This window comes from Diplotaxodon limnothrissa, linkage group LG16, assembly GCF_057381915.1.
Source record: "Diplotaxodon limnothrissa isolate DT_005_m linkage group LG16, D_limnothrissa_male_GT1.1, whole genome shotgun sequence".
In the NCBI taxonomy this organism is placed as follows: Eukaryota; Metazoa; Chordata; class Actinopteri; order Cichliformes; family Cichlidae; genus Diplotaxodon; species Diplotaxodon limnothrissa.
Genome location: NC_140611.1, coordinates 11,819,901 through 11,833,956, shown reverse-complemented (window position 1 = coordinate 11,833,956; position 14,056 = coordinate 11,819,901). Strand labels below are relative to the sequence as shown.

At 43.8% G+C, this 14,056-nt stretch overlaps 1 protein-coding gene across 1 annotated transcript in view; it reads left to right on the top strand.

Annotated features, from left to right (window-relative positions):
* Window positions 1-14,056, top strand: part of caska (calcium/calmodulin-dependent serine protein kinase a) — a 165,143-nt gene that overhangs the window by 60,326 nt on the left and 90,761 nt on the right. Inside the window, exon 3 of the mRNA XM_085375214.1 lies at window positions 12,142-12,247. Within this exon, the coding sequence (XP_085231340.1) occupies window positions 12,142-12,247 (106 nt within the window). The remainder of the gene's footprint in view (window positions 1-12,141; window positions 12,248-14,056) is intronic.

Here is a 14,056-nt window from a genome sequence, read left to right as displayed (position 1 = left end):
GCTGGAAGTGATAACAGAGCTGTACGTTTTAATTTGTTTCCAAAACCCCGCAGTCAGGACATGCTATATTGTATTTAGATAGAAGCTAGCGAGCTAACTCTGTTTTTGCCTTACATACTATACTATTTGCATTTATGTTTGCATGTCTAAATAAAACACAGCGTAAAACCTTTGCACAGCACTGTGCATCCCCAGCAAACTTAAAAAAAAACAAACAAAGCATATTTCCAGACATAAGACAAAGTTTGATAATTAAATATCTGCCTGCCTTGTTTGTAGTTACACTTCTTGCATGAATATACGTCCTCCTGCCTTCTATGTAAATAAAATGGTTAATATGCAATCCTGCCATCCCCTCCTTATTCTAATATGACTCCATGACTTTAAATGCATTCATGAGCTGTTTAGGAGGCAGCTGTTCTTGATTTGACCTGCTATCTCCTTCTGTGCTTCACCTTTGAGCTTCTCTACATTGGTGCTGGCTGGTAGCTAAATAACTGTCAGCTTTCACTGTTGTCTTGACCTGCTTCACAGTCCATCAGATTTTTCAGCACCAGCTGCTTAATTGAAGGTCAGTGCCTTCAGAATGTCAGGGCTCTTTAGTCTCAATTAAGTTGTTTCCACAGTTCTGTAAATACAAGTGTGCCAGGAACAATAAAGAGGAAGGCGGACAGATTCGGAAATAGAAAAAACTCAGAAAGCAGTAATTTCATGGCAATTAATAGTGTTTGAGCATAGACAGCCAAGGTCTTGATGCATTCTCAATCATCCAGGAAAGTAAATCTCCAAAAAGTTGATTCTCTTCATCTGGACGTAGCGTTTTGTGGGAGAAATCCTTCATCACTCATCCAAATGACTTCTTCAGTCTCAGCTGACTGCAGGTTTCCCCAATCTTATAAACAGTACATTTGCATACTGACTGAAACCAGCCCACTGAAGGAACAATGGGCTGGGAGGTCGGTTCCTTAACCTCCTAAGACCCGAACTCTTCCACGGCATGCATTTTTAATTTCTCTTTGATATTAGGGCTGATTGGGACCTGATGAATGTAAAAACGAAGAATTAGTATTTTATTTATTTTTTACCTAATTTTTGTTTCTGAGAAAAATGAGAGCCACTTATGAGGATATTCGTTTAAAATTTCGATAGAACAGTAGCAGTATAATGTCCTCGTAAGTGGATATCAGGCCCTTGTAGAGCAAAATTGAGTATTTTGGTCTAAATAACCCAAAATGTATGGAAGCCCGTTTCCGCCACTAAAAAAAAAAAAGGATCCATAACTCAAAATTTCGAGTTATTTTCTCGAAATTTCGATTTATTAACTCGAAATTTCGATTTATTAACTCAAAATTTTGAGAAAAGTAACTCGAAATTTAGAGTTAGCGCTGCCAATCAGTAATCTACGTGAATGACGTCATTTCCTTGTTACCCGGAAGCTGAAGCCCTCAGCTACAAACGCTACAGCTAAGCTACCGGTATTACATCCAGTCGTGAATCCACAGATTGCTGAGTGTTTTCAGCCTGGCTTCACAAATGATGAAATCCCTGTGTTATTAGCTGAATCACATGGTGTTACTATCAGCAAACGTACTCGCGAAAGCGCCAATTTGTTGGGATCCGTTTTTGAGTGTGCGTTCCTCTGCGCCATATGCTTCCGGGTAACAAGAAAGCGACCTCGTTCACGTATATTTTTGATTGGCAGAGCCAACTCGAAATTTCGAGAAAAGTAACTCGAAATTTTGAGTTATATTTCTCGAAATTTCGAGAAAAGTAACTTGAAATTTCGAGTTATGGATACTAGCTTTTTTGTTTTTATTTAGTGGTGGAAACGGGCTTCCATAAAAATGTGATGTCCACATATGTGGACGCCAGATCCTAGGAGGTTAAACTTAATTATGCAAATTCTCATGACCATTGATCAACAACCACTGACCAAAACCCACTGATCAAAGACCACTGATCAATGGCCATGACTACCATTCACAGAGAGTTGGGGAACTGACCTCCCAGCCCATTGTTCCTTCAGTGGGCTGGGAGTGGACTCATGGATTTTTGATTAGCTGTCTATGAAGTCATAAATTTGAAATACCAAAAAAGTAAAGCACAGTGAAGCTGAATGAAATTATCACTAGTATTCAGGATTTAGTCAAACTGTTTGTGGTACCAGTGGTTTTATTTTGTTTCACTGCCACTTTGAATATTGTAGAATACTCTCTAGATCATGTCCTGCTTTCTCACCTGGCACACGATTGAACTAAGTTGGTTTAAATCATAATCATAGAGCAGAAGCTTCTCCGGGAGCCTTGTTATGTTTTTACCTGCCCTGTGGTATCCCACAAAGGTCCTCTTCTTTTTTCGTCATACCCGTTCATACTAGGATCTAGTTTTAGATGACGCAGCTTCCTCTTTCTTTGCAATGAGGATGGCACCTGGTTCTACCATTGAAGTCCATTAACTCAAAGTCAAAGTGGTCGCTGTGAACTTAACATGACCTAAAACCCTGGATGTCCTTAAACCTGCACAGGAGCAAAACTGAGCTTCTGTTATTTAATAATTGGTGACGACCTGTGCCACTGATTTATACTTTTACATTTAATCTCTGGATTTAATTTAGACTGTGTAAGTAGTAATAATTAGTTCAGTTTGTAAGGCCAGTTTCTGTTACAGCCAGGTGGCCGGTGTGTCGTGTGGGTACAACCACAGACAAAACATGGAAACAAACTTAAATTTAACCAAGGGTGAGATGTTTATTATTTAGGCTTAACACAAGGATACAAAATAAGGGAAAAAACAGAATGCAAAAGTAACCTAAACTGTGAAAACTACACACACAATAAATACACACGAGGGTGACGAAGGCAGTGGAAACACACGGGGAGCACAGCTGGGATGAATAGACTAATGACACAAGAAAAGGCAAGACTGAACACACTGAACACAGGATGAGAGACTGTCAAAATAAAACGGGAAACACGCAGACACACAGACTTGACAATGGGAACATGGAGACGAAACACAAAGACATGACCTGGGGAAGAAGGGAGCGAGGGACACGGAACGAGAGTGAGATGACGGGCTGGGCAGAACACATGAACAGACGGGGGAGACATGAAATGAAACATGAGGACAGAAGAAGGAGACGATACACAGACATAACTTAAGGAACATACGAAGAGGACACTACAGACTCGCACAGGAAACAGGGAATGACACACTGACAAGAAAACACGGATCATAAGTCTAACTTAACTTGGAACATAACCAGGACTAAACTCTATACTAACTGTAAACACTAGAACTTGAACTTTTCCCAAAAATACCAAAAAGGGATCAAAAGTACAAAAGACACTCAGATTTCTCGGTCAGTGACCCAATACACTGACAGTTTCTTCATGCTCAGGTTTCCAAGATGAAATCATTCCTTTCTTTTGAAGACCTGCGGGCAGTTGAGCTGTTTGAACTGTGGGAAGAAAACATAGCACAAAAAAGCTTTTTGTTTTTTTTAATGTCTGTGATGTAGAGTAACAGAAACGAGCGGTGTCTCATCTTAAAGCCATGATTCCTCCTTTGACAAAATAATTTTCTGCACAGCCATTGATGGGCGTAAATGGACCGATTCTTCTCTGTGCCGTTTTTCTCTACTTGAGCACTCTAAGCACTTCATACAACATGTGTCATTCACACACACATGCATACAATCACTTTTTTTCACTTTCTACCCAACGTTCACACTGATGAACGCACTGAGAACAGCTCAGGTAACATGCTCAAGGGCACCTTGTCATGCAACCTTGTATCAGTGATTGAAGATGCAAGTCCAGTTTACCCAGTTTGCTAAACTTTAGAGAGGGCTTTTTGATTGCAGCATTAAGTGCAGTGTCGTGTGACCCAGGCCCCTCTGCATGCTCATTGCATAGAAAACCTAATTATGTGGCACAAGATGCTGTCTGACAGAAAGTGGGACATCTTGTCACCCTAATAGCTTCTGAATAGACCCACCTATCTGCTGCTGGTCCTCATATCCGGCAGCTGATGTTGGGGGGCATAAATCACAGCAGATAATTGGACACCATCTTAATCAAAGTTCCATCAAAGGATGAGCTACCTGGAGTTTTCCCATGTGTTTCTATCCTAACATGACTCCACGATGCAGTGGGAGAGTGGAGGGTTTGGAATGGTGAAGGGCCTCTGTGTGATTCCCTGAGCGTGCAGCACTACTACAAGATGCTCTGCAGCGAGGGTTTCTGTGGGGGAGGTTTAGCACAAAGCTGTAGCCTTCCCCTTTATCACAGTCAACTTATTTTTAAACTGAAGATGTCTTGTTAAGCTCTGAAGGCAGCAAGGGTTTCTGCAAGTTCTGCTTTTAATGCCACTGGCAGCAAATAAATCACTCATATCCAGCACTGTGTTTCAGACTGATGATTTAGAAACTGGGGGTATGGTTAGCCATTGTCCTATTCTTCATACACAGCATCTGCTACCACAGTTATGGCATTCACATAGTCAAAATAGATCCTTTACATCAAGAAAGGTTAAGGAGGGGAAGGATTTATTTGAGAGATCGCCCATTATCAGGTGTCATTACTCAGCACATGCTCTCTTCTTTGCCATCTCTCTTCTAACTTTTACTCACAGAAGTGAAAAAACCTGGCCTAAACGATCACTAAAAAGTGTGTGCTAGCTTTCTGTCTGTGTATGTCTGCACTCTTACAGTATAATACATGGTTAGCACGCTCCCTAGTCATTCATATCCAGTCGCAGCCTCTCCCCTGCACTGCTCAGGAATCCATCAAATACTGCGCTCCCTCCAGATACCAGCCGGCTGTTCTCATTGTTGATTTGTTTTTATTCTCCCCCCATCCCACTCCCTCGCTCTGTTGCCTGTAGAAATCAGAGCAGTTTCACTTGAGCGGGCGTCTGTAACACAGCACCGCAGTAATCAAGCCGCCTCGCACGTACACGCACGCAAACACCCTGCACACAGCTCAGACCAAGGGAAGTGGGTCAAATGGTTCGTGTCTTGGCAATGGATTGGTCAGCAGAGGCCTGTACAAAGACACACACACTAGCACACTCACACACACACAAGCTTATTTCTCTTCAGCCTGTCCGGAGGTCTGTCTGATGAATAGGTCAGCCCTCTGAGGGGAGGAGAGAGAAAAGCAAGCTAGAGAATGAGCAAAATTCATCATGTGCCATCGCCTACTCACTTCCCTCCACCTCCTTTCATTTTTCCACCTCCCTGATTCCTTGTCTACCCCCCCCCCCCCCCTCTAATCTTTCTCTCCTGTCTTCCTTATCAATCATAACAGCTTCAGCACTGCTTGTGTTTTGATTTTCTTTCCCCTTTTTTCTTTCTTTTTTTAATAAATCGCCGTGACTTCTTGTCCTGAGTATCTGCAAATGCGCAGTTGGGACTCAAATGATGCACACATGCTCACATACACCTACTACTCTGTGTGTTGTGATAGCAAAGCCTCTTTTCGATGTAGACTTTGACTCCCAGCAGGAGGAACAGGGGTCACTGAAGATCACATCTGTTTATCACCTCCTCTTTCTTTTTCTTTTTTTACTTGGAAAAAAAAGTCAGTCAGTCCACAGCTAGCAGCAGTTTGTGTGCGCACAGGCACTACATGTAAAACTGTGGGAGTAAGATGCATTTCCCGACTGTAGGAAAAACATTACTCCAGATGTTTTTCCAAATTTCCAGTACACTCAGGCTCAGGGAGGGGCGGCCATCTACTGCGACTGGTTGGGTGGAATGGGAGGAAGACAGGACAAAGACATGCTGTGGAAGAGAGCCAGAGATTAATAATAACTATTGATTAAATGCAGAGTGGTGTCTGATGTACAGTGAAAAGGTGAGCGAAGAAGCAACTGACAATGCATCATGGGAAGCCCCTGTCAGCCACCAGCATAGGTGTATTGGAGCGTAACAGAGAGAAATCAGTCACTAGATCCAGGCCTAGATATGTGCTTTGTCAAACAGGAGAGTGTTAAGCCTAACCTCAAACAGATGGTAAACAGGAATCATTATACCCACCTGCTGGTGCGAGCCATGCTTTTGGTGGTTGTGACTGGGTGTGGTTTGTGGTGTAGCTGCACCTCATGGACCAGGTGCTGCATCCACACAGTCATCAGCGAGAGACCGGTGATCAGCATCGCGGAGCACGACGTCCGAGCGGCATTGAGGAGAGTGAGCACAAAGAAAGTGGCGGGGCCAGACGGCATCACCAGCCGTCTGCTGCGCTGCTGTGCTGACCAGCTAGCAAGTGTGTTCACTTCCATCTTCAACGAGTCCCTGGCGAAGTCCGCAGTCTGTGGTCCCCACATGCTTCAAAAGATCCACCGTCATCCCTGTGCCCAAGAACAGCAAACCCTCATCCCTGAACGATTACCGGCCAGTTGCACTGACCTCGGTAGTAGGGCGATCGTGGCTCAAGAGTTGGGAGGTCGCCTTGTAATCGGAAGGTTGCCGGTTCGAGCCCCGGCTTGGATAGTCTCGGTCGTTGTGTCCTTGGGCAAGACACTTCACCCGTTGCCTACTGGTGGTGGTCAGAGGGCCCGGTGGCGCCAGTGTCAGGCAGCCTCGCCTCTGTCAGTGCGCCCCAGGGTGGCTGTGGCTACAATGTAGCTTGCCATCACCAGTGTGTGAATGTGTGTGTGAATGGGTGGATGACTGGATATGTAAAGCGCTTTGGGGTCCTTAGGGACTAGTAAAGCGCTATATAAATACAGGCCATTTACCAGGCCATTTAATGAAGGTGTTCGAGAGGCTGCTAAAGAGAACATCATCTCCTCCTCCATCGCAGACACCACAGATCCGCTCCAGTTCGCCTACCGACCACCTACGACAACTGAGGAAGTGCAGGGTCTCTCCAGAGATCCTCAGGATTTTCTATGCAGGCGCTGTTAAGAGCATCCTCACACAGAACATCACATCCTGGTTTGGGAACAGCTGTGTGAAGGACCAAAAAGTTCTTCAGAGAGTGATCTGTACAGCTGAACGCTGCTGCAGAATTGCTCTCCCCCCGCTTCAGGACACCTACACCAGGAGATGCCGGACTAGAGCAGCGCAGATACTGAAGGACCCGTCCCATCCTGGCAACAAACTGTTCCAACTTCTGCAATCCGGTAGAAGGTTCCGCATCATCCGGGCAAGGACAGAGAGACTCAAGAGGAGCTTCTATCCCCAAGACCCCCCCCCCCCCCCCCCCCTTCCCAGCTGTTTGTGCACCTATGTTTTTGTAACCTGTCCGTGCAGCAAGGCCAGCACGGACAGGTTGAAAACCTCAGTGCACGTATGATCGTATCAGTGAGATCAGTGCAGGAGCTCAGAGGTTCCCCTGGATTACGGGGGGGGGGGGGAGGAAATTTACTGCTGATGCAGAGGTTTCTGAGTGAGCTACGTTCATCTACTGCAGCAAGTGACACCCGCTGCTATAGATAGCAATGAAACTTGCAGGTCAGAATATGGTGTGAAATGAAGTGGAGCTGATGCATTGTTTGGGAGGTTGTGGAGTAGCTTTAAGCTGGGTTTGCTGTTTATGGTATAAGAGTCAACCTCAGCATAGAATGCCCTCCACTGCTTTTTCATTTCCACACAGTACTTTATTTACAGCTGTCCACATGAACCATTTTAGCTCTTGTGGCCTGCTAAGTGTGTGCTACATGAAAGGAGAACTTCGGACAATGCCCCCACTGATTTTCCTACCACTTCACTGAGTTCATGTTTGGGGAAATAGTGTATCTATTTATCTGAGGCGCTGGAAGAAGCTTGGGAGAGTAATTAAGATGGGTTCAGGAGTTTCATATGCCATTGATTTTAATTTCAGTATGTTTCCATAGGCCCACCCTGTTGCCTTTACAATTTTCTACACCTTATCTGTAGTCTTATCTTTCCACTCTGTTTTTTGGTTTTTGTTTTTATTTTTACATTTTAAGTCATTAAGTCTTTTACTCTGTCCTGCCTCACGTTTACACTTTGGATCGTTTAGGATCGATGGCATTGTTCCACCTTGCATATGCACGCACGCACGCCAAACTTAACGAATTAGAAGTTTCTTCCTTTAACTTTTTTTTCTTTGAGCTGGATAAAACTGGTGTGACAACAGCTGTTCATTTGATTAGGCAACTTCTGCAATCTCCAGCAGGAGTTACAGTGCCGGGCATGAGCAGCCCAGTTCATCAGATGACATTAAAAGTGGCGGACCGCATTGCCCTTAAGGTAACACTTATCCCAGCTTTAGCGGCATTAGCATCATGTTAGAGCTAGCTGACGCGTCGCGCCTGTCCTCCAAGGGTTGGCTTAATGTTGGTGCTCAGGCTCACGGCAGCACAAGTGGCTTGTGGCTTCAGCTCCGAGCTTAATTAAATGTCACTGGATACATGACGGAACAATACGCTAACTTTTTGTCATAGCTGGGGTGTGTGGGTGTGTGGTGATTGTGAGCTAGCTCATGACATCTTACCAGAAGCATCTACTCAGCCTCGCCTTTTTCACCATATAGTCTTCCTGTCCATAAATCACCTCCAGCAGCCACAGCTGGGGAAATATCTCACTGGGGGAATATTTAGCTCTCGTATACCACATACTCGAGTGTTTATATATAGGCTCAGCTTAGCTGTGCTTCAGTTAGAGATGGATCTTAACAGTTAATACAGTTAAGTGCTCTTGATTGAGACTGTGCTCATGCAGAAGGGTTACGTACATCATGTATATTTCTCTATTATCTTCAACCTTCAGAAGCTCTCAGAGCAGCTGCCAAGCATGACTGAATAGATCAAAGGAGCGGGAAACTGAATGGAGGGACGAGAGAGCGAGATAGAAAGAGATGTTCAGATGTTCATACTCAAGGCAAATCCCCATTGTTTGTCAAATCCAATTTCATAACCTGCAATGGCAGAAACAAGCGGTGAACAAAACACTGACGTGTCACGTCACCTTTTAAGCTGATACAGCGAACTTATTAGCAGATGATTACGCAGCCAGCGACACTGCCCACCTGATGAATGCAAATGTTCCCTCTCTTGCCTCTCACTGTGTCTGCGTGAGTGGCTTTGTGGGGCTTTTTCACTAACGGCAACTATACAGTGATGTTGATATTTATTTTCAATTTGCCATCAGAACCTGAGCAATTCATGTCCATGCAATTTTGGTAGCTTAGCTGATGAGAGTTTTTAGGATGGATACAACGACACAGTGTTTTAAGGCTGTTATTCACTAATTGCCTCATTTAGATCCATGATTAGGCAGAAGGAAAAAGGGGTCATTAGCGAAAAAGCCTAAGGTTGTTCATATTTGCCTCACAGATTTGGAGCTGCGCCTGATTTGAATGGCACTGGGGAGGGGGGTGGGGGGTCCAAAAAATATCTTCAGGCTAATGATGATGAAGGGAAATGAAGCAGGGAGAAGGAGTGTGTGAGATGCTTTTCAGTAGCCACTGTGTCGTTTAATTTTCATGCAAGTCCCCTTTTGTCCGCCGATATGCTGCAGATTCATGTCTACCTTCCATCCTTGCTCCATCCCATCTACATGACAGAACCATTTTCATTTGCAACAGACACAGTGACAGAATATTGATTGTCTGAGCTGTTTTTTCTCCTCCCTGTGCGCATCATTCTTGTCAAAGCTTCCATCAAATATCCAGTTGTCTTTTTTTTTTTTTTTTAGCTGTTCTTAATCTCATGAGGAGGGATTTGTATGGTTGTGGGGGTTTGTGGGGGTTTTCTTGTTTTTTGGTTGGCTTCTTTTTGTGTGTGCATTTTCTTTTGTCTGTCATCTCTCCCCAGCGGTTCCTCTAAACAGCCAGCCCGCATTGTTCTTTTCAGCTTCAGTAACCCTCTCCATTAACCCTCCTCTTCATTAGGAACCAATTAAAGTGGTAGATGCTCATTGCCAAGCAGCAGTAAGAGGATGTAAAATAATGGGATAGATACAAACTGCACTGCACTTGAACCAAAGGAGAGCAGAGACTTACCAATTTGCCAATTTCTGGAGTTCAGGCCAAATGCAGCAATGCATTTTCTATGCATTTTACACAAGTTAAACTACATAACTTCCTCTGGGATTCTGAAACCATGATGTAGACAAGCTCACGTCGAATGCTGAGGCAGAGAGACGGGAAAGGTTCAGTTACTAGATTAATGTAAGACAAACAGCCATACGTGTCACAGAGATATGTGGTTCATAAAAGGCATCTCATCCCTGATAAGAAACGTAGAACAAAGGGGAAAACACATCCTATACATTTCTCTCAAAATGCTGCTAGTGGCATTGCTCTGCATGCCAGCAAGGTGCTGGAGTAACCAGATGAGATGGTGTTCACTTTTCATGGTGAAGCCAAAGCAGGCAGAAGAAAACAATCAACTGGTGACACCATAGCACCTTCACACATATGCTGCAGCTGTCACTTTTATCAGCGTTCAAGATAGAGCCATATGTGAGAATGCACATGTGCACTTCAGTGAGATCATATCATCAATCTTTTAAGCCACATGACAACAGAGCAGCTAAATGTCCGAGCGAGCTAACGGTGACTGGCGTCTCCTGTGCGTTCTGTCCCGACAACAATCCTATACCAAACGGAGTATTTCCTTTTGAAGTTTTTTGAACTGGAACATGGATCCAACTCCAACTTCTCTGAGCAAGTACTTGGTGACAGTGGAAAGGAAAACCTCTCTTTTGATTGGCAGAACCGATAGAGGAGGGGCAGCCACCTGCTGCTCACATCAGTTGTAACTACACTGATGCCACCTAAAACTTGGAAATGTTTAATGAGAACAGTCACCACTCTAGTATTATAAAAGTGACAGAAAATAGTAAAATATATCCCGTTTTTTAAGACTAGGTTCTTCTTAAATTAGCGTGGCCAGAGGGCAAAATCTCTTCTACTTAAATGGTACTTCTTAGGTAGTACAGCTACTCCTTTATTTTCCATGAGTCGACACAGAAGATGGATCTGCATGTTTGATTTGACACAGTTTTTACATCTAACACACGCCATCCCATTTATCCAGGCTAGGTGTCGCCACTCAGACAACACCTTCAAACCATTTTTTATTTTATTTTAAAGTTTTAAAAAAATGTATTAATTTTTTTAATTTGTAACCACCAAGACTGCTTCAGAGAATTCTGTCTTCTGTTTTGATTTGTCATCAAAGGAGAGGTGGCAGTGACGGTGGATGTGACGTCAGTTATAAATTGGTTTACAGTCAACTTTGTCACATGGTGCCGTTCGCCAGGCCCCACATGGCAGTTATAATGGAGCCCTCAGTCAAGCTCAGGCACCCACAACAAAATTGACTTCATCAAGAATGCAGGCTGTGCACATTCAGAAACGGGCTTGTCACGGGAGCTAACACCCACGCCTGAAACACGTAATTGTGAGGATAACTGGTGTTAATTGGGAAATGTACATTGCGCATCAGTAGGATGTGCAAAGTCAATCATTGTTGGTCTTTTGTTTTGTCTTTACATATTTAGATATGTAAAGTGTTTAAAGAAAAGTTTCCTATCAGTCACATTGACAGAGAGATCCATGTGTCCATACGCAACGGTCTCTGTTTTTAAAGATCATCATTTGCTGCATGCTTTTGATGTTAGAATCAGCACACCAGCAGAGATCTGGAGTCGTGGGCAGGAAACACAGGCTTCAGAAAGTTTCTGTGCAGCCTGTTGAGGGCAGAAGGTTAGGCTGTATATTACATGTGAAATATGTGATCAAAGAGTTTTTCATTTTTACTTTTTAATGAAAACCAACACCTACTGAGTTGTCACTTTCAGGCCTGTGAAAGGGCAATATGAGACTTGATTTACAAAATGCTTTGATTTTACTTGAGGGTACGCAGCTGACTGGTTGGATGGAATTGCACGCGAGGTGGTGTAATTTTCAAAGGAATCACAGGGTATCAATAAGCTGAATACTGTGTGTCTTGCTCTTGATGCGGGGGGTCTAATTTCCCCCCTCAAGTTGAACCCAGTGTGGCCTTTAGTGAAATAAAAAGAACACCCCTGTCCTAAATGCACAGTTGTCTTCAGCTGCAAAAAGTATTGGCCTAATGTTACACTCTGTATACAACACTGCACCACTTCTGCTCATCTCCAAACTCTCTCTCTCTGTCTGTTCTCTGTGTTTTCAGATCTGAAGAGGGAGGCCAGTATCTGCCACATGCTGAAGCACCCCCACATTGTGGAGCTGCTGGAGACCTACAGCTCAGATGGGATGCTCTACATGGTGTTTGAGTTGTAAGTCCCAGGCTGTGATTCAGCAAACACACACAAAATTCCTCACACCAACACATATGTAGGCTGAAGATAGGTAATGGGGGACGGGTGTCACAGTGGGGCACATCTGTAAGAGAATGCGTAGTGGGGATGGTACAGAGGAAAGAGGACACAGAGCAGAAGGATGACAGTGTGAGGAGGGCGTGGAGAGAAAGTGAACCCTGCAGTGGTTTTATGTAATCAAAGCTGATATGAAAAAGCTTGTTAGATGAGGGTTTTTTTGTGGGGGGGCAGTGTGCAGAGGATGAGTGCAGTCTATATATATATATGAGGGGAGGGGGGAGAAAAAAAAGATGAGATTAAGATTTCACACTTGCTGCTACTTCCAGCTTTTCCAAGAGTTGCATCATCCCCTGGAGCTCCTCCCAGCCTGCTCCGTATCTTCATCTTTCTCCTCTTCCAGAACTAATTCCTTTATCATTTAATTCTGTTATCGCTGAGCAGGCGAACGCTCGGGTTTCGTGCGTAGTTCTATCACATGGCTTGGTGCACCGGGAGAAAACTTTCAAGGATATGCAGACGAGCGCCATTTAAAGAGATTTTCATGGTTTTTGGAGCTCATTTGCACACACACACACATACACACACTGACACGCTCATGAGACCACAGGCAGATATCGGAGCGCTACGGGCCTTGGAGAGGGGAATGGATATGGGAGTAAATGCAGTGGATAAATGTGGAGGGCCTCGTGCCGCTCTTTTTCTCAGGTCTCACTCCTCACTAATCACAGAGGCTAAAATGTGAACGTGGTGCGTAATAGGAGTGCAGAAAAATATGGATGTGCTGTAGCCAAGTCCTACATCAGAGTCCTGTTTAATTGGCACAGAGACTAAGTGACAATAAAGAATAGGCTTCCAGTAATTGGGAACAGAGCAATTATGAGAGACGGGATCAGCTGTGGCTAAATGGCCTGGCTGCAATTGTGTGCGAGTTGTGTGCATTTGATGATTGTCATTCCATCATCTGTATATGTGTGTGGAAGACTGAGCCTGTGCGCAAAGGCCTAATTGCCTTAAAGTCTGCTCCCAGCAGCTTAATGATCGCGAGCGCACCGCTTTCCTGTGCATTGAGACGCTGTGGCCGGAGCCTTGTTTCAGCTCGGTTGAGGAGCGGTCGTTTTTAGAGCCGTGCTGTTATTGTGAATCCCTCCAGAGGGCTTTCATGAATGCATCACCATTACAGCAACAGCTCCTCCTCCTGAACACTTGGATCATAGTGGGGAGCTCCATGCAAATGCTATCATCACTGTGAAAAGAACATGATTGCTTATGATTTACAAAACTGAACCTCGCTTTAGCGTGTAGACTATAAAATTAACCGATTTTATGTGACAGTCAGCAAAAATCCTTCATTTCACTCATTCCCATCCAAATTCATTCAAGAGAATGAATGTGCACCAATATGGAGTTTTGCCTGTTTTCTCTATGCATAAGCTGCAGAACAAGTCTAGTCTTGTGATGTCAGAGCACGTGATCTAACCTCTTGTTCAATGGGAAAATCTAAGATGCAATTTATTTATACCAGATTTTGGGAAATCGTTTCAATTATTGGAAATAATTTCCCCGTTCACAAATTTGGTTATAGCAGATTAAAAAAAAAAGTATAACAAATAGCTTAAATATGCTGACCAGTATGTAGCTCAATAAATTAGAATGCAGTGTGGCCAAACCAGGAACTAAATCTAATCTAAACTCTAAATAAATACAAGGCAGTAAAATCAGAGTAAAAATATTAATGTATTTCACAGTTAACTAAGCAGAAACAGAATA